The sequence below is a fragment of the Bison bison genome, unplaced genomic scaffold (assembly GCF_000754665.1).
Source record: "Bison bison bison isolate TAMUID 2011002044 unplaced genomic scaffold, Bison_UMD1.0 scf7180017864167, whole genome shotgun sequence".
Taxonomy (NCBI): Eukaryota; Metazoa; Chordata; class Mammalia; order Artiodactyla; family Bovidae; genus Bison; species Bison bison.
The window spans coordinates 5,357,364-5,382,719 of NW_011494739.1; the positions used below are offsets into that span (position 1 = coordinate 5,357,364).

The 25,356-nt window shown below is 42.0% G+C and overlaps 1 protein-coding gene across 1 annotated transcript in view; it reads left to right on the forward strand.

Moving 5' to 3' along the window:
• ZNF831 (zinc finger protein 831) overlaps window positions 1-24,655 on the forward strand; it is a 93,006-nt gene extending 68,351 nt beyond the window's left edge. Inside the window, exons 6-7 of the mRNA XM_010841907.1 lie at window positions 18,587-18,747; window positions 19,534-24,655. Coding sequence (XP_010840209.1) covers window positions 18,587-18,747; window positions 19,534-20,370 — 998 coding nt within the window. The 3' untranslated portion in view covers window positions 20,371-24,655. The remainder of the gene's footprint in view (window positions 1-18,586; window positions 18,748-19,533) is intronic.
• Window positions 24,656-25,356: the final 701 nt, after the last annotated feature.

Below are 25,356 nucleotides of genomic sequence, written 5' to 3' on the forward strand. Positions count from 1 at the left end.
GCTGCACTCACTATGCCAGCAAATTTGGAAAATTTAGCAGTGGCCACAGGACTGGAAAAGGTCAGTTTTCATTCCAATCCCAAAGAAAGGCAATGCCTAAGAATGCTCAAACTACTGCACAATTGCACTCATCTCACACGCTAGTAAAGTAATGCTCAAAATTCTCCAAGCCAGGCTTCAGCAATACGTGAACTGTGAGCTTCCAGATGTTCAAGCTGATTTTAGAAAAGTCAGAGGAACCAGAGATCAAATTGCCAACATCGGCTGGATCATGGAAAAAGCAAGAGAGTTCCAGAAAAACATGTATTTCTGCTTTATTGACTATGCCAAAGCCTTTGACTGTGTGGATCACAATAAACTGTGGAAAATTCTGAAAGAGATGGGAATACCAGACCACCTGACCTGCCTCTTGAGAAATTTGTATGCAGGTCAGGAAGCAACAGTTAGAACTGGACATTGAACAACAGACTTGTTCCAAATAGGAAAAGGAGTATGTCAAGGCTGTATATTGTCACTCTGCTTATTTAACTTCTATGCAGAGTACATCATGAGAAACGCTGGGCTGGAAGAAGCACAAGCTGGAATCAAGATTGCTGGGAGAAATATCAATAACCTCAGATATGCAGATGACACCACCCTTATGGCAGAAGGTGAAGAGGAACTAAAAAGCCTCTTGATGAAAGTAAAAGAGGAGAGTGAAAAGTTGGCTTAAAGCTCAACATTCAGAAAATGAAGATCATGGCATCTGGTCCCATCACTTCATGGCAAATAGATGGGGAAACAGTGGAAACAGTGTCAGACTTTATTTTTTTGGACTCCAAAATCACTGCAGATGGTGATTGCAGCCATGAAATTAAAAGACGCTTACTCCTTGGAAGGAAAGTTATGACCAACCTAGAGAGCATATTCAAAAGCAAAGACATTACTTTGCCAACAAAGGTCCGTCTAGTTAAGGCAATAGTTTTTCCAGTGGTCATGTGTGGATGTGAGAGTTGGACTGTGAAGAAAGCTGAGTGTCGAAGAATTGATGCTTTTGATCTGTGGTGTTGGAGAAGACTCTTTAGAGTCCCTTGGACTGCAAGGAGATCCAACCAGTCCATCCTAAAGGAGATCAGTCCTGAGTGTTCATTGGAAGGACTGATGCTAAAGCTGAAACTCCAGTACTTTGGCCACCTCATGTGAAGAGTTGACTCATTGGAAAAGACTCTGATGCTGGGAGGGATTGGGAGCAGAAGGAGAAGGGGACGACAGAGGATGAGATGGCTGGATGGCATCACCAACTCAATGGACATGAGTTTGAGTGAACTCCAGGAGTTGGTGACGGACAGGGAGGCCTGGCGTGCTGCGATTCATGGGGTCAGAAAGAGTCGGATACGACTGAGCGACTGAACTGAAGTGAACTGATATATATATTGTTGTTGTTTTTTAGTTGCTAAGTCATGTCCAACTCTTTTGCAACCCCATGGACTGTAGCCCGTCAGGGTCCTCTGTTCATTGGATTTCCCAGGCAGGAATACTAGAGTGGGTTACCATTTTCTCTTCCAGGGGATCTTCCTGACCCAAGGATCAAACCCACGTCTCCTGCATTGGGAGACGGATTCTTTACCACTGTATCATCAGGGAAGCCCCTAAACACACACACACACAAACACACATACATATATATACACATCCGTATGTGTGTGTTATATATATTAGCATAAGTATGCCCCCAAGCTTGGCAATAGGATACACTTATGTTACAAATGATCCATTGTTGACCTGACGTTCAGGTTTAACTCGGCATCCCGTTTCATCTACTACCCTTCCCTGAGGCCCTCAGACCACCGTTTCCAGCCTCTACCATCCTGCAGGAGGGGGGCTCCATGTACTTGAAAACGCACCTGACCGTTCTTTCAAATCTAATTCCACTTCTGCAACTTGATCAGTGTGGCGGTGCCCTGTCCTCCATGCCCAGGCTGGGGGGGCACAGGGCACCACCTTTTTTTGCAGATGGGTTGGCTTCTGGGCTGTCTGTTGTTCAGACTCAGACCAGGGTCAGCTGGTCGGATCACCTGTTCTGGGTCACCTGGGCACATGCATCTCCCCATTTGCCCTGCAACTGGTTCTTTTTGCTGTCTCTCTCTTTCTCTCCTTCCCTTTGTGTCTCTGTCCATCTCTGCCTTCTGGCTCCTTCCCCTGGATAAGGCTTTTCTTCCTGTGGCCTGAGGCCACTCAGCAAGTCACCTGGACCCCAAATGAGGTCAGTGGCAGGGGCAGGCATCCTCCAGGCTGTGTTACTCCACTAGTGAGGACAGGCCACCTTCACTTTCTCTCTTTTCCAAGCCAAACCCTGGAAGGAAAGGGCTTAGTTTTCTTTTCGAAAAATCCATGCGGGAGGCGGCATCAAATCTGTCAGTTCTGGCTAAGAAAATACACTCAGAAGCTGTAATCAGGGGCGAGTCTCAACCTTCTAGACACGGTATATCTCTATACTAAAACCTAAATTTTATCGTCTCCTGCATGCTATTTCATTTCCTCCTGCCCTCCCCACCTCTTGTATTTATTAGACACTGGGTATGGATTTCTTTCCCTGAGAGAACTTTCATAATAATGAAGTATACTTGGCAGACACTCACAGTGAATATACAGGGTTGGAGGCTATTCTGCAAGGAAAATGGTCAGGCTTGTTTTCCTCTGTGGGAGAGAAATATTTGAGATCAGGTAGACTAATCATTTCTCAAGATAGAAGTTTTGAAGGTTGCTTTTGCCTAAAGAAGTTGAAAACTCCTTGAAGGGGCAGAAAGTTTCTGAGATGTTCACCCTTATGATTTCCCTCCATGGCAGTCTGCCATCATCCTGTCTCTCTGGGTACCAGCATCCTCTGGGGCTCAGTCCACTTCACATCTTTCTTCTGCTCTCCCCACGCTGACTTTTTTTTCCCCCTCTTTTTAGATTTTCACGAGGGGTCTGACTGAGAAAGCCAAGAGAACCACTCTTTGTGCTTCTAGCCCTCATTCTTTGATGGATATTCATGCAATTTTCTCATTATTTTTCTGTCAGCATTCACAGAAAACGTGTAAACTACTTTATTTCAAAACCCTTAAGTTAGTTTACTCCATGATAATTTAAGCCATGTATTCTTTTTTCTGATTTGAATTTAGTAATAACATATTTTAAACAGAAGTCAAGATTTCCTGAATAAATTTTCGATGATGACTGCTGACGTTTCTGGGTTCCACCCCACCTCCTTCTTTAATCTCCTTTTATTGGACCTTGCTCTACATATGTGATGAGTTGTCCTTTCTTTCTCCGGGCGTTTTAAACAGACTCTGGGACTTTTAGGAGGAGAAAATTTTGGAGGGGAGTGGTCGTCTTATCGACCCAGCTGTCTTTGATTCAAGAAAATAACCAAGGGGACTTCCCTGGGGGACCAGTGTTTAAGACTTCGGCTTCCAATGCAGGGGGTGCGGTTCAATCCCAGACCTGGAAGCGAAGATCCCATATGCCTCTGAGCCAAAAAAACAAAGCATAAAACAGAAGTAATATTGTAACTAATTCAGTAGACTTAGAAAAGAAAGAAAGAAAATAACCAGGGGCCAGATGTGTGGTCAGGTGCACAGGTGCCCCAATCCCAACCCTGCCGGGGACCACCCCCAGGGGGGATTCCAGGGACTGCTGGAAGACAGGAGTTTGTAAAGATTGTCTTCTCTCCCTGTAGCCAGTTTTGCCTATTTTAAATTCTGTTTTTTTCCCCAGCCCCTTCGCCTTTGTATATAGTGCAGAATTTTGTATCTGCTCCAAGTCTCGTCTCCCACTCCATTCCTTACCTCTTCCCCACGTGGAATTTTCTGGATTCCCGACATTATTTCTACTCCTTTCCAGGCAACAGTTAGAAGCATCTCCCACTTTCTGTAAGATCTGGATCTCCCTTCCTATAGTGCTCTTGACTTGCGAAACAGATACCCTTTGTGGGTGATGGAGGAGAAATCTTCAAGGAATGATGTAAAGATTTCTTATATGCTTGAAAGCCTTGACTTTCTCCATGGTTCTAATACGTCAATTGCTGTTCTTAAAAATCTAGAAATCAAATTTCTTAATGAATTTCGCAGCATGAGCATTAATACATTTATTTCTATGGAGGGATATTCTTGCCTTTTTATTTTCTCTTTCTCCTTCATGTTGCTTTAGGAGTCCTATCTGTACTTCCAAGAACGCTTTCAGTTGTGTAACTGAGGTTTTACATTTCCAGGGCATTTTTAACCAGACTGATTATATGTAGAGGAAGACAAAGTCTGTGACTCCAAGACTGGGAGAGTTTCTGAAGTTCAAAAAAAAAAAAAATCCTGTAATTTAAGTTTCCCGTTATAAAAGCCAGAATTTCTAAAGCTGCTGGGAGGACAAAAGACTGACTTCCTAGGATTCTAAAAGAATTGGGTCCATCTCTTCCTGTTAGTACTCTTTCCCCTTTGTTACACGCGCTTCCAAGTTCCACGTAACCTTGAGGTTGGAGCCTCTTCACCACAGGGCAGAGTCAACCCTTGATATTTTATTTCCTGCTTCAGCTGAAAGAACTCATGACTGTCCCCCTTTATTTTCCTCCAGCATCCATAGAAACCACATCGAGGCTTTTGCTCAAAACACACTCCTTGAGTCTCTTTGCTACGGAATTGCAGTCGCAGGAGGGCTCTTTTCTTTTGAGGTGGAAATCTTGAGAAAAGCTGAAGCCAAGTTGAAAGTCCTTCCATTATGGGCAAAGTCCGCCCGGTTGAGTTTCTTTCATTATTGAGAAAACCACACTTAGGAAATCGGGTTGAAAGCATACATTCTTGAGTAAATTTTGGTCTGAAAAGTTTTCAAAGAGTCTTTTGAGTTGCTTTTATTCCTTTCCTTTTCTCCCAGTCCCCTTGCTCCTCTATAATAGAGTTTAAGAAATGCTGTTGAATTCTGGGTACGGAATTTCACATTAGTGAAATATTTTACACTGACTCCTTCACTAATGTTGTTTAGAAGAAATATCTGAGTGAGAGGAAGTTTTCAGCTTTCTAAATACTTGCCTTTCCTCAAAAAAGGTAAAGGCAGGTGTTCTGGAGAAAGACAAAATGCCCGAGTAGCACATGCGATGTAGTATCTAAACACGTTACAAAAACAGAAAAATGTTCTCTCGTTTTGTTTCCGGGGTTTCTTGTCTTATTGATTTTACTGCATTTTAGGTTTGAGGGAAGACAGAGATTCTCCCTGGATATTATCTTTTCACAGAGGCTAAACTTATAATGTTTCTTTCCTAAAGTGATTGGAAAACCAAAATGGATTGAGGCCAATGCCAATATTTTCTTTCTTGCTTTTGTTTCTAGTTAGAAATTAGTCCATTTCCCCCCTTATCAGGATTAATGAAGGAGAAAACAAATGCTCTTTCTTCTCAGCTATTATCATTGAAATGGATCAATTTCTTCTTTTTAAGAATGCAAATCTTGAGGACGAATTGAGCTTCTCAAATATCTCAATTGTATTTCAATAAATGGACAGTCTTTTGCAGCCTCATTTTATAGGCTCATAAAGAAACATTGAGAATCATAATTCAAAGAGGATATACTTTTGATTTCCATCTCGGTGTTACAGATTCCAAATAGTATTTTCAGTAATTGTATTTTTTTTTTCTCCTTCACCTCATGCCCACAGTGGCTCTCTAAATTTTAGGTACATACTTATGGTCTGGGAACAAACTTGCAACTTCAGGGTTGATTTTAAACACAGCTTTCCACTCAACATCTTTCAGGGAAAAAAAATATCTCTGAGAGGGAAATCTTAAATTGATTGCCTTTCATCAAAGAAGAGAAGTAAGTACCGCTAAGAGTAGTTTCTGAAGGAAAACATATGATTGCTTAGAAAATTGCATTAGGAGAGAGAAATACTCTGGCATGGAGTGGGATTTAGTAAATGTATTTTTCTGTCCCTCTGGTGGGTCTTTCAACTATATTCTCTCTGAAGAACCCAGCTGAGGTTTCATACTATTCCTTTCCAGAACAGAGGGAACCTACCTCAACAAAATAAAGGCCACACATGACAAGCCCACAGCTAACATCACACTCAGTGGTGAAAAGCTGAAAGTTCTAAGATCGGAAACGAAACAAGGATGTCCGTTCTCATCACTTTCATTCAACACAGTTTTGGAAGTCCTAGCCACAGTAATCAGAGGAGGAAGAAAGGAATCCAGATTGGAAAAGAAGTAAAACTGTCCGTGTCTGCAGATGACATGACACCATACATAGAGAATCCTGAGAATGAGAGCAGGGTTTGGTCAAGTTTCAAGATACAAAATCAATGCACAGAAACCTGTTGCAATTCCATAAACTAAGAATGAAAGATCAGAAAGAGAAATTAAGGAAACAGTCCCATTTACCATCTCATCAGAAAGAATAAAATACTTGGGAATAAACCTACCAAAGGAGGCAGAAGACCTGCACTCTGAAAACTATAAGACACCGATGAGAGAAACGGAAGCAGACACTGTGTTCTTGGGTCGGAAGAATCAATATTGTCGAAATGACTATACCACCCAAGGCGATCCACAGATGCAGTTCAACCCTTGGATGGTTCTGCAAGGTGACATCTTGATTCCTCAGGCTGGTCACTTCCTCTCAAGCCTAATTAGGTGTCCTCGTGCCATGATTCATAACCCATCTCCTCTGTGGCATTTACCACAATACCAATCTTTATGTAATTATGTCTTAATTTTCCTCTCTTCAGCTACGTGTACACTACATCAGTGAGGCGGAATTGAGCTGCTTAAATCATTGACAATAAACCCTTATTTAATTCCAGGGTGAAGGAGGCACTTCTATGCTTTCTTTCTCACTGGAATCTTTTCTTTTGAATTTTCTGTCCATACCTAAGCTTTTAAGTGACTGAAATATTTTAACTGATTTTTTTTCCCATTAACATAGTTTAGGAAAAATTCTTCTGAGGCAAACATTATCAAAGCAGCTATCTTTCATTGAAAAAAAAAAAGAAAGGTAAAGAGAACTTCTCTGACAGGTACTTCCTGAAATAAAAGGTTTACTGAATCCTATTGAAAAGGTGGAATAGCTCAATATTATATGAGGATGGTGATGTAGTTCTCTGAAATTAAGTATATTTGAATTGTTTTTATCTTTTCACCCTTTCAACTTCTGTTAGTCATGAGTGAACTGGGACTGGTGGAGATGGGGGGTGGGGGTTGGTTTACTTCATGTCTCTCCTGACCTGCTCCCTTTGTCACAAATCACCTCCAAATGTTTCCCTGAGAGAAACAAAATGGCAGCCTGAACTCCAGGGTTCCCTCACCCACCAACTCCCTCTCCGCCTCTGACTAGAGCTAATGGCTCCGTACCATTATTTTTCCTGTCAGATTTAATGGGGAGATATTCTTTTCCTAAAGCCATTAGTTAAGTAATATTGCTTACGGAATCGCTGAAACAAGGATAACACCTCCTTCTAAGGGTGTAAATCTTAAGAAATGATGAGGCAATTGCCTAAACACATCAATTATATTCCAAAAGCCTGAACTTCTTTTTTTTCTGCTACAATTTTCATTTAGAGTTAAGAAAGTTTGAAAGTAATGATCTCTAAAGTAGGTTCTCTTGATTCAATTTTGGCACTAAATAATTCAAATAATATTAGCTGGGTTTTTTTGTTCTTCATTTCATTTTCCTTCTTCCCCACAATTTGTCCTCTCTTTATTTTAAGGCATTCTCTTTTTGTCTGAGGATGATTTGAAGTTTCAACTTACCAAAAGATTTTAAGCATACTTTCCCACTAAATATGTTTTTTTGGAGAAAGTGGTAAGTGAAGTGTTCTCAAACTGATTGCTTTTCATCAGAGAAGGAGAAGAGAAATTTAAACCATAGAGAAAAGTGGTTTCTGGGAAAAAAAAAAGAGATTGGAAAATGATTACTTGGAAGTAGCAAAATTTCATACAAAAAAATGATAGAACAGAAGTACTTCAGATTTGATTAAAAGATGGAAAAATATATTTTTCTTTTCCTTTTGTGTGTCTCTCAACCTTTCCTCTGCCTAAGAAACGACCTATTGTTATGAGAGTATGATGGTCTTCCTTGTTCTGATAGAAATGATTTGCCCTGCACAATCTGGAGTTTTTCCTCATGACTTTCAGTCTGAGTTTTAAAGCCAATGTCATTATTGGCCTCTAATTTTTCTTTCAGACTAATAAAACCATACCATACTTATTGCAACAAAGAAAGCAACACTGACATATGCAAGGAAAATTTGACAATCCCCAGCCTCATGAGCCCTAGAGGCTGCCAGAGTTGGGTTGATGCACCATCACGCATTTCTCTACATACATAAAAATATGGACAGACACTTTATTTTGTTGTTTACACAAAATAAGAGATCACACCATATTCAGTCATCTACAACTCTTTTCTTCTTAATACACCTTGTATGTAACTCTAGCATATATTACAGATTGATGGATAGATCATTTTAATAATGGCACAAAAATCCCACAGTATAGCTGTACCATAATTTATTTATTCAACTCTTCCTTCATTGATGGATGTTCCTGTTGATTGCTATTGCTTTTCCTACCACAGCTATTGCTGCAGTAAATATTCTTGCTCAATTTCCCAGAGAGCAGTTGCTGGATCAAGGCACGTTTTATAATTATAAATTTCATTTTATAAGACACTACTAAATTACTTTTCAAAAACAGGATTACTCTCCCATAAATATCTTTTTGACAGTATTTTTTAAAAGAAACTTTGCTTCTGCAAAAGAGCAGAGGCTGAGTGGAGACTAAAGCCTTGCCTTCATCCTTGGTGCCCCCGAACCTCTTCCCCAACAAAGGGTCACTCGTTGGCCTCTCTTGGCAGCATTCAGGCCACAGATAGGTTGGTTAGCACAGTGATGTGGTTTGAAAATTAATTTATCAGTGTTTAAAAGGGAACCATGGAGCTCAGATTTCTGGTTTCTCATGAAAAACTGATAGCTCCAGCAAATTTGCCTCTTGGTCCTTGCTGGTGTCTGTGAGTGGGGCGTTGAGGGGCAGCCTGGCCCTTGAGGCTGGGCCAGTCCTTCTTCTTCATCCACAGCCCTCGTTTCTGTTACTGATCTGGCCCTGTAGCTTTTGAGTTTATGATTTTTGGTTTCAACCAGGGTTTCCCAGTCGTGACCCTGTTGACCTTTGGGGTTGGGGCCATCCAGAATGGGATGGGGGTCTGTCCTGTGTACCACGCATTGGAGAAAGTCCCTAGACATCACCTCTGGCTGAAAACCACTGTCTTTGACCCATTAGACACATTTTCTTCAGGAGCTGTTCAGAAAAGCTTTTCCAAGAGTGTTCCTGAGTTGCTTTCATTACTTGTCTTTATCCCGAAGGCATCTGTCTTGCTTCCTGAAGGAACATTGTTGAACTCTATACACGACCAAGCTTTAATGTCACGGCAAGATTTCAAACCAACCCTGTTCGCAGAGTTGGAAGAAAATATCTGAATGGAGAATGTGATCAAAATGCTTTGCTTTCATCTCAGGAACAGAGGTGTAGACATGGCCATGATTACAGGTGGTTTCTCAAGTAAAAACTCTTCCTAATTACACTCACATAAAAGGGCCAATTTCCAAACACTGAATGAAGAGGCTTGAATACGTCCCCAGAATAAAGGGTGACTGTGCCTTTTTTCCTGGTTTTCTGTAGCAGTTTCTTTTTGTGATTCAGGGCCTCAGGCCAGCAACCTTCTCCCCTTCTGTTCTCAAAAGAGTCCTCAGCATGTTCCAGAGCATCCGAAAGAATTTGGAAGGCAGAGGAGGGGTCTCTCCTGGGCTGTTCTCCCACTTAGCCTTCACTCTCCTCCTCTGACAGGAGCTAATGACTTTCCTACATCTTTTCTCATTAGAATTAATAGAGAAGTATTCATTCTTTCCCTAAAGCTATTATTAATAGTTAAGTCGCCAAGCTCTGGAATTGCTGAAACAGAGTAATTTCTCCTTCCTTCCAAGGTGTAAATCTCAAGGAAAGATGAGAAGCCATCGTGAGTGTATCAGTTAGGTCCTGGGGAAGGGACCTTTGTAGACAATTGCATTTAGCAACAGGAAACTTTTAAAATAACGATACGGAGAGTGGATGGATTGCATTTAGTCTCAGCATTTAAAGTCTCAGGTGGCCATTTCTTTGATCATCTCTTTTCCTGACACGGTTTCATCATTCTATTTTCAATCTCCATTATAAAGTCACTCTCGTTGTCTGGACAGGATCCAACTGTTAACTTCAAGCACGATTTTAAACAGCAATTTCCACTAAACATAGTTTAGGTAAAGAATTTCTGTGCAGGAAGATTTCTTGTCCTGATTGCCTTTCATCAGAGGAATAGAAAAGAGATGAGAGCCACGAGGAAAGTGTTTCTGAATAAAAGATTCATTTGTGATTAGTTAGAGGCCAACTTTCCAAAGATTGCATTGGGATAGCACAAAAGTGCCCAGGGTTGCTCTGGATAAATACCTTTTCCTGGTTCTCTCTCTCCAGTCCCTGTCCATCTATGGAACTAGAATCGAGCACTACTTGCTCCCTATCACCCACGGCCCACCCACTTCTGATCATTTTCTGATTGGAATGAATGTCCCCAGCCTCTGCCTGCAAATAAATCTTCTTCCTTCCATCATTTTCAGCTGTACTTTTTTCTTCTCTGGAGTTCCTTACAAACAGAAATTGTAATAGAATGGCAGAAACGAATGGATTTGCTTGCAAAAAATTTTAGTTCAATCTGAGAGCCTTAAAACTATTGGTTGAATAACTACTTAAATGAATGATTCAGACTAGGTAGAGAGAAAACCAGCCCTAAACAGGTAGTGTGGGTTAACAGTTTTACAGCATGCATGGTTTTACTCCTGTTCATGGATACAGGTGGGGTCAGGACCCCCTTGTACCATCTTATCGCACCCTCTGCTTTTTCCTTCTAGCATTTGCTACACCTACTTGGTGATTTTTTTAATTGAAATTTTATATTTTGAAATATTTCTTCACATTCTTTTCCATTATGATTTGTTACAGGATATTGGATATAGTTCTCTGTGCTGCACAGTAGGCCCTTGTTGTTTATCTATCCTGTATATAATAGTTTGCAGCTGCTAATTGCAAACTCCCAATCCATCCATCCTCCGAGTCCCCCCGCCCCCGCTTGGCAACCACAAGTCTGATCTCTGTCTGTGACTCTGTTTATGTTTTGTAGACAAATTCATTTGTGTCATATTTTAGATTCTGCATATATGTGATATCATATGGTATTTTTCTTTCTCTTTCTGACTGACTTCATTTAGTATGATAATCTCTAGGTCCATCCATGTTGCTGCATATGGCATTATTTTGTTCTTTTTTATGGCTGAGTAGTATTCCATTGTACATATATACCACATCATCTTTATCCGTTCATCTTTTGATGAACATTTAGGTTGCTTCCATGTCTTAGCTATTATAAACAGCTCTGCAATGAACTCTGCTTGGGGTGTATGTATCCTTTTGAACTATGGTTTTCTCTGGATATATATGCTCAGGAGTGGGATTGCTGGATCATATGGTAGCTATACTTTTAGTTTTTTAAGGAACCTCCACAATGTTCTTCTGAGTGGCTGCACCAATTCATATTTCAACTGACAAGTGCAGACGGGTTCCCTTTTCTCCACATCTTTTCTAGCATTTGTTATTTGTAGATCATTTTTTGGTGTAATGATTTGCTGGCTGAACTTCTCCGCCATTAGACTGTCATTTCCATAAAGGTGTCTGCCTTGGTCACTGAACAAACTGCCTGTGTTCAGCGCAGTTCCTGGCAGAGTGTTGACTGTGGTCAGTAATAAATATTTAGGCACAATTATATGGACTCATAAATAGCTCAAGAAATAGGGACTCAAGGACTTTCCTGGTGGTACAGTGGATAAGAATCCTCCTGCCAGTGCAGGGGACATGGGTTTGATCCCTGGTCTGGAAAGATTCCACATTCCACAGAGCAACTAAGCCTGTGAACCACAAGTACTGAGCCTTGGTGCTTACAGTTTGTGCTCTGCAACAAGAGAAGCCCCCCCAACAAGAGAAGCCACCCCAAAAGGAGAAGTCACTTCAACAAAGAGTAGCCCTTGCTCACTGCAACTAGAGAAAGCCCAAGTGCAGCAGTGAGGACCCGGTGTAGCCAAAAATAAATATTTTTTCAAGTTTAAAAAGCAACCACAACACAAAACAAAAATATGGACTCAAAAAAATGTGCTCAACTAGTATTTGGATGAGCAAATAATTGCCCACATAGTGACTCCATTTAGAGCTCTGCCCAGCTTTCCTGAAGTAATCGCAAATTTTAAATGCTAGCCCATTGTGCATCTTTCAGTGGCAGGGATGCTTGTAAACAATTTCGTATCATATAAATTAGTAGTCTGGTGATTACTCCTGGGATCTTGTTGACACTTACAGTTTACTTAACGAGGCCCACGTGGAAGACTCCTTTTTACTCCTTTCTTATAATTCATCATCTTTGGACTGTAAATTCATGGAGGTTTGGGGTGGTTTGGGGCAACTGATGAAAAAGCATTGAATTTCTTACATTTCAAGATAATGATATTTGAGTAATATGTCTATTAGCATTTTAATATGGCCTCGCCATGACATAGCTGGCAGGAGGCTTGGCATTAAGGGTCTCACCAGTTAAGCTGTAAGTTTCATGGTGTCATTTCTTCATTCCATTTTCCTTCTAATTATTTACAGTTTCCTATTGCTGTTTCAAGATGGCTAAATTTAAATTTGTTGTCACACTAAGCAGTCTCTTCCTCTCTCCATGTGGTTCGGCAGTTATTTCTGAAAGTGAAAGTGAAGTCGCTCAGTCTTGTCCGACTCTTTGCGACCCCATGGACTGTAGCCTATCAGGCTCCTCCGTCCATGGGATTTTCCAGGCAAGAGTGCTGGAGTAGATTGCCATTTCCTTCTCCAGGGGATCTTCCTGACCCAGGAATCGAACCTGGGTCTTCCGCATTGTGGGCAGATGCTTTACTGTCTGAGCCACCAGGGAAGCATGTTATTTCTGAGGGAAATTATTAAACATGCAGCCGTTAATGGGGAGGGGAACAGAAGTGATGAGACATGAGTTCTCTAATAATAAGATGCTGATGATTGCATAAGAGCGGTTGAATCTGCAAAGATTGCCATAGGACATAGAAATCCACAATTTCTGAAGGTGTATGAAGTGATTCATAGAATGATGCCAGAACATAAACAGGACCCTGTTCTGTGCTTTAACATTGGACCTGAAAAGTTTTTGAAATGGGCCATCCATCTAAAAGCAAGGATGCTGTCCTTTCCCAAGAATCTCAATTCATTTAACACACTTTAGTGACATTATTTGGGCATTTTTCACAATGATTAAAGATAACTCTCTTTTCTCTGTAAGACTGTAGGTCACAAGCAAATTAAATCAATGGATTTTCTCCTCTCGCTTTCTCTGATGAGTCAGAAGTTATTGGTCAAAGGCACACATGGCCTTTTCGTTAAGCTTAAAAACCCAAACAACCTGCTGAGAAGATGCTTGACCAATCTGATTATTTTCTCTATACTAATTGGTTTTTACTCTTCATTGAATTGAATGAATTGCCTGATGGTTTTGTCACTGTAGGGGCATGGCTTAATCCACTTAGAGTGAGGCGCGTGGGCCTGGGACTCTAGAAACGTCTTTCATCATTATTGTCTTTGGGTGGTTTTTCATAGATGAGAATGAAAATGATCTCAAGTCTATGTTCTCCATTTCTCTCCCCACTGCCCTAGACATGCCATCCCCCCATCCCCTAGATGACCCTGGGAACCTTGTAACTGGTTTTCCCACCGCAATGCCCTCTCCTCTAATTCAGTCTCTGTATAGTAACCATGTGCATCTTTAGAGGATGTAGACTTCTTGATGGAAACACTGGTTTCTTCACAATGAATGGTGAATAAAATCTAATCCTTTCCCAGGGCTTCTTGCATCCTACAAGACCTGAGCCCCCTGCTCTCCACTGTGCTTCCAGCAAAGCCTCCTTCCACTGGGTCCATCCTCTGAGCTCCATCCCACTGCAGGTCCCCTGCCTCTGTTTCTCTTTTGTCTGGAATGGCCTTTGAGGGCTGCTGGTTCTTCCTGATCCTGAAGATCTCATTTCAGGTGGCACCTTATCAGAGATACCTTCTTCTACTAGGCAAGCCAGTTAACTGTCCCACCCCAGTTACTCTCTGTAATCTGCCCCTTGGATACTGCTACTCTCTATAATACTCTGTTTATTATCACTCTCAGTATCGTTCTCCCTTCCCTGTTTACTGCATCTCTGTCATAGCCTCCTCTGTATTGGTCCTCCCTGGAGTAGTCACCCCTCATTTCTTTCCTTCTTGACCCCCATCACAACCTCAATTATCTTACATGCCTCTGTTTCTCTTCCTTGTTGGAGCAAAGTCTCATAAGAACCAGGGCATCTTGGTCTTGTTCTCTGATTCCTTAGGGTTGAACATGGTGCCTGGTCCTTGGAGGAGCCCAAAACATGTTTGTTGAGTGGATGAATGAAATACCAAAATCCTGGTGCTATGTCTTTAGATGACTGTGGTATTGTGGTGCTCAAGTAAAGATTGTATTAAAGGGAAAATTACAATTTCCTTTGCCAAATCATTGCAACTTGGATAGATGTTCAAGCTGATTTGCTCAAGATTAGTGCGTTCAGGTTATCTTGTGACCTGTCCTGGAGGTATAAAAAGTGGATCTGTTCCTTTGGGTTCAAGATGGAGGAGAGAGCATGTTCACTTTCTTCCACTTTCCCCTAAAAACCCAGAAATTATTGAGGAATGTGTTTAGAATGTCCAGGCCTATGGGCACTAGGTAACCAGAGAAGAAATAGTGCCATGGTTGTGGGAATTAGAATGCAGAGGCTGAATGGTCACTGAGTAGCAGACCCAAGCGAACTTCATCCTGATTTAACAGTGGTCAAGTCAAGAATATTAAGAAATTCATGGTACCAGGTGGGACTGAAAACAGGAGTGTTGGTTGACCACTCCCCACCCCGCGGAAACCTCCACCCCACCACTGATTCTCAGACCCTGGTCACATCCTTCATTTTCACTCCCAAATAATGCTTGGGGCTTAGTCTCTGGAGACCCTACAAAATGCTGGGGAGCAAGAGGACTAGGTTGAAAACAGAGGGTTTAACCAAAGGTTGGCACTGGATGCTGAGCCCCTCCCTGCCCAATCCCAATTCGGACTACAGAATGCTGACACCTGCCTTACAATTTCCAGGCAGAACATCAGAGAACTCCTTCTGCAAAAGTCGACTAGCCTGTGTGGAGACCCAAAGTGGATGACTTCAGGGTTTTCCACGTCAACAAGGCAACAAGATAACCCTGCAGGGAGGTCCACAATGGACACTTTACATTTGTAGAGTTTCTAGCCAGCTTTTCAGTACCTATTTCTAAAACATGGGCAGATAGATTGCTGGATATCTCAGGGAAGCCTTTAAATATGAAAGAGATAAAAGCAAACAGAAACAAAGGAACCTAGAAGATAGACAGTGTAGGGACAGGCAAGTTTCAGCAATGACAGCAATGGCAACATCTTGCCTGAGACAGGTGAGAAGATGCTGGAGCCATGAAGTAGTAACAGGATGCTATAAAGAAGGGACAATAATAATAATTAATAATAATATTAACTATTATTATTAATCATTGGAATAATTAATAATCTTGAAATAATTATTCCAAGAGGGGGCTCTTGGAAATTAAAAACATGATACAGACATATCAATCCAACCTTTAAGGAAGACTGATGCTGAAGCTGAAGCTCCACTACTTTGGCCACTTGATGTGAAGAGCCAACTCATTGGAAAAGACTCTGGTGCTGGGAAAGATTGAGGGCAAGAGGAGAGGGTGGCGACAGAGGATGAGATGGTTGGATGGCGTCACTGACTCGATGGACATGAGTTTGAGCAAACTCTGGGAGATAGTGAAGGACAGGGAGGCCTGGCATGCTGCAGTCTGTGGGATTACAAATAGTCAGACACGACTCAGCAGCTGAGCAACAACAACAGACATAGACACTTGTAAGTTGGAATAGAAAGTTGAAGGAATTCCCCCAAAAGAAAAGAAAAAGAAAAAGAAAATAGGAAAGAAAAGAAAAATAGAGGGTTAACTCAAGAGGTCTAATAACCTAGTAAGAGCAGTTCTAGCTAAAAAATAAAAAACATAAGGAAAAAATATATCAAAGAAATAATATATTTTTGTAAAACATAAAGACATGGTTCAGATTGAAAGGACCCATTGAAAGTGTACAGACAACGAATGGAAATAGATGCAGGACCATAGTGATACTCTCGTAAAAAGGAGCTTAGGAGTTTCCAGAGAGAAAAACAAAACCGTTTCCTCCAAAGGATTGGGAACAGTAAATCATGTTGGCTCCAGACTTCTCAACAGCTAGAGCTCTGTGGAGCCACATCTTCAGTTCTGAAGGAAGATGAATTTTAATTCAGATAGCTATCAGACAAGCCGCTAGTAAAAGTCTAAAGAATTTTATTTCATCCTTTCTCATGAAATTGCCGGAAGTTTTGCATTAGGAAAGAACACAAAGAGAGAAAACCCAGGAAAAAGAAGTATGTGTGTGTGTGTGTGGTGGGGGGGGAGGGGGTCCAGGAACCAGAGGTGAAAAAAACTGTTAGGATGGAGGTGTAGGGAGATGCATTGGCTCAGCCCCACTTTGGGCCTAGTGAGCAGTGGTCCACTGGGAATAGGTCAGAAAGTTCTGAGTGAGATGTTTCCAAGGCAATGAAATGAATGAATAAAATGAAATAAAAGACAATTGGGAAGGAAATGGGAGGTGGTTTTGGTAATAAATTCGTGCAAAAAACTAGGCAGAAGAAGAAGACAAAATAATGATTAATTTCAGGAAAAACAGTGTTGGCAAGAAAGGCAATGTAATCACAGTACACCATCTGACTTGGTGGTGAAAAGCATGTTCCTGAACATAATGATGTAAACATTGCATATCCCCAACAAAATCTTGACAGCATAGTCATATAACATATAACTGAAGAGAGGAGAGAGGGGAGGGATGTGTGCCCACGGGTGGGGGTAATGAGGCTTGTGGATGAGGGTTCTAAACCCGCCTCTCCCCTCATGATATCATCAGCTGCTCTCCCAAGTGGAAAAGGGGAATCTAAAGTAATGCTACATGCTTGTCCTTAGGAGAAAAGGAGATAAACATGAAAGGAATCCCAAGTGGGAAAAAATGAGTGGGTCGGCTGTTTTTCTTAAGTAGAAAGACAACTTAAAAAAAAAAAAAAAAAAAAACCCTGTGCATGTGTAATGTTAATCAAAATAAAAGCAGGTTTAAAAGTAGATTGACAAGGGGGGACTGGGTAGGGGAAGGAAGGACTGGAAGTTTGGGATTAGCAGGTGTAAACTACAAGGTCCTACTGTAGAGCACATGGAGCTCTACTACACTCAATATCCTATGATAAACTATAATGGAAAAGAATATAAAAAAGAACGTCTATATATGGCTAGGGCTTCCCAGGTGGCTCTGTGGTAAAGAACCCGCCTGCCAATGCAGGAGACATAAGAGACGCAAGTTTGATGCTTGGGTCAGGAAGATCCCCTGGAGGAGGGCATGGCAACCCACTCCAGTATTCTTGCCTGGAGAATCCCATGGGCAGAGGAGCCTGGCCGGCTATGGGCCATAGGGTTGCAGAGAGCCGAACATGACTGAAGTGACTTAGCACGCACACATGTATAACTGGGTCACTGTGCTGTACAGCAGAGATTGGCACAAAATTGTAAACCAGCTATGCTGCTGTTGTTCAGTCACCTAGTCACATCCGACTCTTTGCGACCCCATGGACTGCAGCACACAAAGTTTTTTTAAAGTTCATAAACTGAAAAGTGGTTTAAACCCTTTTCTCTGGCAACACAGTCCTTATAGAATGCTTTTCTGCTCTGCTCTCATGATGGGATCTACATGCTCTGAAGTTCCATGATCCTTCTGACCTATATCCCAGGCCAAAATAATAAGATGGAAGAGAGAGTAAGGTTCCCTTGAAAGGGAGATGATATTTGGTGGGGACCGTCAAGACCATGTCTTCGTTGCCCCTCTTCCCACACTCATCACAAAAACCACCACAAAACAACAGCAACACAAAAACCCATCACCCTCCTGCTGTCAGTGCTCTGGTGGAGATCAAGACATCCAACATAACAGGGAAATTTCCTTTCTCAATATTTCTACTCTGGCCTCAGTTGAATGACCACAGAATTCAAGCCAATCCAAAATTAACCAATGTGGCAAGGAAGATGACTCTAATGAAAAAAAAAAAAAAGATCCATATGAAATATTTATTAAAATCTGTAATCAAAGGATTTTTCTACCTTAGGAATTGGTTTTTCCATCTCTCTCCTTAGCAGAAGTGGAGACATTTTATTTACAATGTGAACTGATTCAAGGTAAATCGAGTTGGTGGACATCCCATGTAGGACGCAGTTGATGAGCTCGGAGCTGGTATCGAAGACATGGGTCAACACCTGGGAAGTGGCTATTGGCTGATTTTATAATTTCAGGTGTGTATCTGTGTGCCCCCCCTTCAGGTGTGAATCCGTCAGGGGAGCCCTCTTGTGTCACCTCAGAATCATCTGTTTGCATTGAGAACAGAGAGCAAGAGGAAGAGGAGAGCGGACACGTCTCCAGGAGTTTCTGTCCTAACACAAGCTTAAGAACCATCGGGGACACAGACAGACCAATCGCAAAGGTGGGAATTGTGATTTTGAGTTGTCTGTACCCATCTGTGGTCCGGATTTATGCCTCTCTTTTCCTTGTTAGTGTCCAGTGTGGCGGAACTCACTCAGGACACCTAGAGAAGTTTCCTGGCATAAAAAGCCCCTCGAGGCAAACAGATGCCTCAAACATGGTGCTGAATAAGTGGACGGTGAACCATTGGGATGATCTCAGAGTCGGTTAAAAAAAAAAATCCCAAGTCCCTTTATAATTCATACTTGAATAAAGATGCTTCCCAGTTGGTGGCGGTGGTAAAGAACCCACCTGCCAATGCAGGAGATGCAGGTTTGATCCCTGGATCAGGAAGATCCCCTGGAGGAGGAAATGGCAAACCACTCGTTTTCTTGCCTGGAGAATCCCCCAAAACAGAGGAGTCCGGTGGGCTACAGTCAGGGGGTCGCAAAGAGTCGGACAGGACTGAGCATACACACACACTGAGTAGCACACATTAAGTAATGATCTAAAACTGGATGCTCAGAGCTGGTTGGATAACTGAGTGATTGAGTTTTCTTAAATCCAGATAAAAATACAGAGCAGTCTCAGTAGCTTATTGTGTGTCAACAGGGAACTCTCCTAGAGTTAATGCATCTATTAGTTATTAATGGAAACTGAGGAGAACATTGTATCGAGGTTCACACTTGGTAAAGAATCAGGACCTCCAGACCTTGTTCTCAATGAGGACCACATCTCTGACCACAAGTTTTTTGATACCAATTAACTTTTTTTCCCTCCATTTATTTTCCTTTGCACTTTATTGCAGGAGATTTCATCTGCTGGCGAGCATGGGGCTGGTTGTCCTCTAATCACGGCTGTGGGGTCAGGTTTATCTCTGCCATCTGACTCCTTGGGGGCTAATGACAGCCTTCCAGCCCACAGCAAAGGTCTCGACATGGGATCATTGGAGACTCACCTGCTGCCGTCCCAGCAGCACATCTCAGCAGACCCTACACCATGCGTTTTCTCAGATGCTCAAGAGCCTTCTTCCTTTGTGTCCAAAGGAACCTCTCTCGGCCATGACCTTGCTACCTCTGCAGCTGCCTTCTGTCCTTCCCTGGGGGCAAGAGCAGGCCACACAACCCTGGGAATTCACAGTGTGGAACCGCAAGACCACAGCCAGGGTGAAGAGGAGACTCTCGCACAAAGCTCTCCAGACAGAAAAACGATAGAAGAGGGTGTGTCCCCAAACCTTTTGACAGGGAAGCCTTCATCTGGGCAGAGAATTTCAGGTTCAGTTACACCAGGGTCCACTGGAAAAATTCATCTTGAAATACCAGCTTTAGGACCAGCTTCAGCTAGTTCACACCAAGAGGAAGGGAAACACAAGTCGTGTTTTCCTTCTGGGGGGCAATGTGGGTGTAGGGAAGGACTGGTCCCCTGCCCTCTGGTAGGACCTGACAGTGTGAAATCTCAAGGAACTGGATTCATGGCTCTAAAGGATGATGCCGTCCCTTCTAACCCAGGGCTGCCCACGGAGGTCCCTGCAGCCTCTTTGAAAACCCTCAGGAAGAGAAGTTTGGAAGGAATGAGAAAGCAAACTCGTGTGGAGTCCAGCGACACCAGCAGCGATGATGAAGATCGGTTAGTGATAGAAATCTGACGCTTCCAGAGAAAGATGATGTCTGTCGTCAAAGATGGTTGATACTTTGCAGTCGATGCCATCAAGTGGGCGGCAGAAATGAACTCTATTCATGAAGCCCCTACAGAGAGGAAAGCCATCTGGGGGTCTTTCTAAGATGTCCCCAACCCACTCTGAAACCCAAGCTCAGCCTCACTCCTCCCCAGATGCCCTGCTCACAAGGTGCCAGCAGGGCAAAGGTGGCAGTGAAACAAAGTGTAAGCAGGGTTGACCTGCATGAGGACTGTGGCTTGACTCCTAGCTGCGTCCTCTGCTTTGGTTCCTCACTGCCTTACCCAGGAAACTGGCATTGACCCAGACAGCCACAATTGACTTGCTTCTGAACCAGGGTCAAGGTGACAGGTCTCCTCCATCAGTGAGCTTGGGGTTGGCTTCAAAGAGGGTAATGGTACTTGGGAAAGTTGGGGGAGCCTGCAAAGGAGCTGGGCAGTGAGATACTTCTGTTCATTCTGGATTCCTCCCAAAACTGAAGTTTGGGCTCAGTAATTTGCCTCCTTAGTGGAAGCTGTAAATACACTTCAAAATGCCTATGATCTGATGAAATACTGAGTGTCTCTCAATGTTGCACACATGGTCAATGCTTACGTGTGATTCAATGACACAGCATGTTTCGCTTGTATTCCTGGTGCCTTTTCTGTGGAGACCTCTGGAACCCTTGGTTTTTCCAGCTCTTGCAAAAGGAACATTGTGTTAAAAGTTGATAGAACAGTCTCTGTAATGAGTCATTTTTGAGGGGGAAAATTCACTTGTTTTCCTCCAATTCTCTCTGTCATATTGTGCTCTGAGCAATTTCAATTAGAGGGTTACATTTTAGTAATCTCTGCAGCTTAAACTGATGCCTGCTCATCGTGATGGGAGCCTTTCAGATTTCCTCCAGAAGCTTCAAGGTTACAAAACTAATTGGAGTTTTGACGCTGTTTTACATCTTGGTAATTTTATTTTGGGGGCTTGGTGTTACTTTGCTGTCAAATTAAATCAGCCTCTGTATTGTGCAAGTCAGAACAGCACAGAGAAAATTCCCCAGGATTCCAAGCCCATGCACCGCTGTGCAGAAGAAAATAGCTGATATACGTCAGTGGTGAGCAAAGCCTCCAAGTTACCACACTCTTCTCCTCTTTAAATGGGAGAGGAGAAACTTCAGGAGATCCACACTGCTGCATTTCAATAAAATTTTATACTTGCTTTTGGTATGATTTTGTACCATTTGGAATTTATAGCCCAGCTCTTTTGGCTTCACTTTGATGTAAGGATGTTCCTACGACATAATTCAAACGCAATGCAAAACATCTCGCACGGTATGAAGATGCTTTAATACGTCCTTGTCTGTGATGAAGGACGGTCAGATTTCAAGAGTCTTCAAGTGAAGTTTCCAATTTAAGGGTTATTTATACAGAAACTCTGTGGTAGGGTCAGCTTCTCCCAGTGACTTAGCTTATGTCTGTGGTCATTTCAGATGTGCTTCGACATAGCCTAGTGATTTCAAGTCCAGTCAAGGAAAACATAAGAAGGAGGCTAGGCGTTTGCTTCCTGTACTTTCTAAACCAAACAAAAGTGATGTAATTATCTACCCTTTGATTTATCCTTGCCACTATAGTGAGAGGTCTAGCAAAGTGTTCTGAGTCCTGAAGGAAGAGGGAGAGAAGGCCTGACCTTGTGCAGAGCTGGCTAGGGAATCTTGGTGAAGACTTATGCCCTTTCGGCACCTTTTTCTCCTTCTGGGAAGGAGAGAGTATGACTAGATGCACTGAATGCTGCTCTGGGCCCCGATTCTCATGAGCGTGGCTTGGAGGAGAGCCTCATGAGGAGTAGTCTTGCACCCAAGAAGTTTGGGAGGGGGATGTGGGGAACTAAACCCAATTATTATTTTTTTGAAGAATGTGGACTCAGGGAAGCTCTTCTAATTTTTTCCCCAGAGTTCCAGGTTTAGGGGGGTGCAGTCAACCCATTTCTAAATGGTGGCTTATGATGTAAAAATTAGAAGCAAAGACAGAACACTAGGAGGAGGTGTAGGAGGAAGCCAGCATATCTGTAGGATGAGCTAGTTACTTTGTCTTGGGAGGCACTGGTCAGGGGGGAAGACTATGGTCTAGACCCTTCTTTCCCGGGTGGTTGCTGAGCTGCTGGCTGCATCACTGTACTGAGGTCAGTACATCACAGCTCCCAGTAGCACGACCTCAGGAGAATCAGGTGGGAGCTCTATCCTTCTGCAACCCATCATTGCTGGCTGCCACATCCCAAGCTCCATCAAACATGGCAGAATGCTGATTCCATCGCTAACTCTCTGTGCCTCTCATACAAAGGTGAGCAGGTCACCGATTTTCTTCTCTCCGATGGTCCTTTAAGCTAGTTGGTGGCAATGTTTACAAGTGTACCTTACTTCATATCAACATGAATTTGTGAAAAGCTGTATTTGAGTGGATTAAAAAAAATTTAAAAATGTAGTTTGAATGACCCTAGAGGACTTGGTCCTTGAAAATCATCCCAAGGTAAATATTTTTTTAATGAAAAATTCTTTTATAAAGCAACAGACAATCTCTGATTTTATAAGTCTTAATTTTCTCAAGTTCTTAAGGATTTTCTTAAAGTGAACTGCAACTATAGGGGTACATTTTAAGGATATTATTGGTGAACTATAACCCAGTTAGGGTTATCAAAAATAAAATTTCAGGATTATTGATTGGTCATTGCTGCTATGACTGTACAAGTGTGTGCTGTGGAATGGTTAAGGGAAAGCAAATTTATTTTAGAACAGGGCAAAATGGAGTCTAAAAATCAGGGATTCCCCTTTCTTCCCAGTGCTGTTAATTTCATTGTAGCTTGAGGTAAGGGTCTTAACCAATGGGTGTCTCAACTTCTCCCACAGAGAATAACTCCCAGGATGCTGTCATAGACAAAGATAAAGTGCACTTGGAATTCTTTCCTATTCTCTTGGAGTGAGGTATACAAATGCCATGAACTGTGATACTCAAGACACCACCAAGTGTGCCCCTCCAGCTGTACCTACACCCAGCCAGATCTCACTTGTTGACAATGCATAGAGAAAAGAGGTTTCACACTCCCCCGCTCTTGGCAAACTATACTGTTAAGTGGCTCTTAATGCCATGTGCTTTTTGATGGACAACCTGAATCTTCCTTGATGTAAGGCATGATGGAGACAACTCATGCCTCCTTGTTGTAAGACTTGATAGAGACAACTCATGCCTCATGATAGAGACAACTCATGGCCTTTGAGATTCGGGACCAAGCTAATACCCCTCATTTCACAACCCAGGAGAACTTATGGTTCATCTTCCAAGAGGCTAAAAAAAAAAAAAAAAAAACAGGGGATTGGTGCTTCTGTGTTCGAATCAAAACCCTGTCAATAGCATGATGGGTAACTAAGGGCAAGTTAAACTTCCCTCTCCTGAAATCCCTCCTCTAGAGCTCAGATGAGGAGTGTGGCTTTGTACAATCGCATTGTGACCACAGATCTTGCCATGACAGATGAATGATTTCTGTCTCATGCCAAACTGTATTTCCTTGCATTTACATTCATTACTTAGAATGACCACATTATTCATTTTTTCTCCCAGCATAGAAATTTGCATTTTGCACAAAAATCTGCCTGGTGCAGCAGATTTTGTAGTTATGGAAGCTGTCATCATTATCAGAATGTACCGCTGCTCAAATCTCCAGACATAATTTAATCTGGTGAGGAAAAAAAAATGAGCTGCCTGGCTCTATGGAGGTCATATTTCTACAGCCATGGCAAACAGGGCTTGCGTATTTCTTCTCACTTCAATTGTGACTCCAGAACGCTTGCGAGGGAGACTCTTTGGCATTTGAAACACTACATTTCTCAATCTGTAAGCACAGCCTTTTGCTCTTCTTTCCCAGATACTCATTAAACCTAGATGTCAGGACCCAAGAAATCCTATGCGCTAGATCTGTACCCTGTACAATCCTTTTCATCCATGCTTTGTATGTTTGTGGGGATACACATAATTCAATCTGAAGTATAGGATGTTGAGTGTATTACTTTACCACTGAAAGAAAAAAGAGCCAGGGAAAATAATCAGCTTCTGTCATTTGGAGCCCTAGAGGATGACTCAGTACTTATATATGCAGCCAACTCTTTAGAACTTACTACACTATCCGTTGTTCAGAATCAAGAAGCTGTTGGCTTCTTGGTTGTTTGTTTAATGTATTTCCTTCTTTATATGGTTAAATTATTTTGTTTTGATAAAAATAAAACTGAAAATAAAAATGTCTTGTTTGATTTGTTAACATTTTAACTCAAACTACCACCAAAAATATATCCTAGATAAGTTGGATATCTGAATATTCCTGAAAAGTTGACCAGACATTTCATCCGCCATATTGGTATCCCATTCCACTCAATGAAAGAATTGGGTAATGGCAAATTATCACATTTTCTTGTGTTGCTCTTTTTCCCATGTGTCCCTTCTGTCATTGTCTGCCATATTTCAAGGCTCGTAACTTAGAAATGTGGTTTTAAATGTAGCTAGACTTTAAGGCCACATGAGGGCACTATCCACAGTGCAATAATCCCAAACTTTTCCCTGTGGAATTGATGTTACTTGGATATTTAATATTATTCATTAACTGAGAAAACATCCTTACTTCAAAAACAATGCCTCCTTATGAGTATAAATCATGTACTCTTGGCAAGAATAGTAGACTTATTTTTACATACCAACACAGTATTCTTTGTCTATACCTCCTGGAGCCATTTGAAGTCAATGGAGACATAATGCATTGGGAGAAAAAGTGTGAATGGAAACACGGGAAGAGCAGATATACTGACTGATGGATTTTCATAGTCTTTTTTTTGCTAACTCATCAAACGCTTATAGTCATAAATTGATCTATTCTTTCCAAACTTCCATCATTTGAGAACCATCTTACTGCTTTTTGCCGTATTTGTCCACACGTGGGTACATTCTT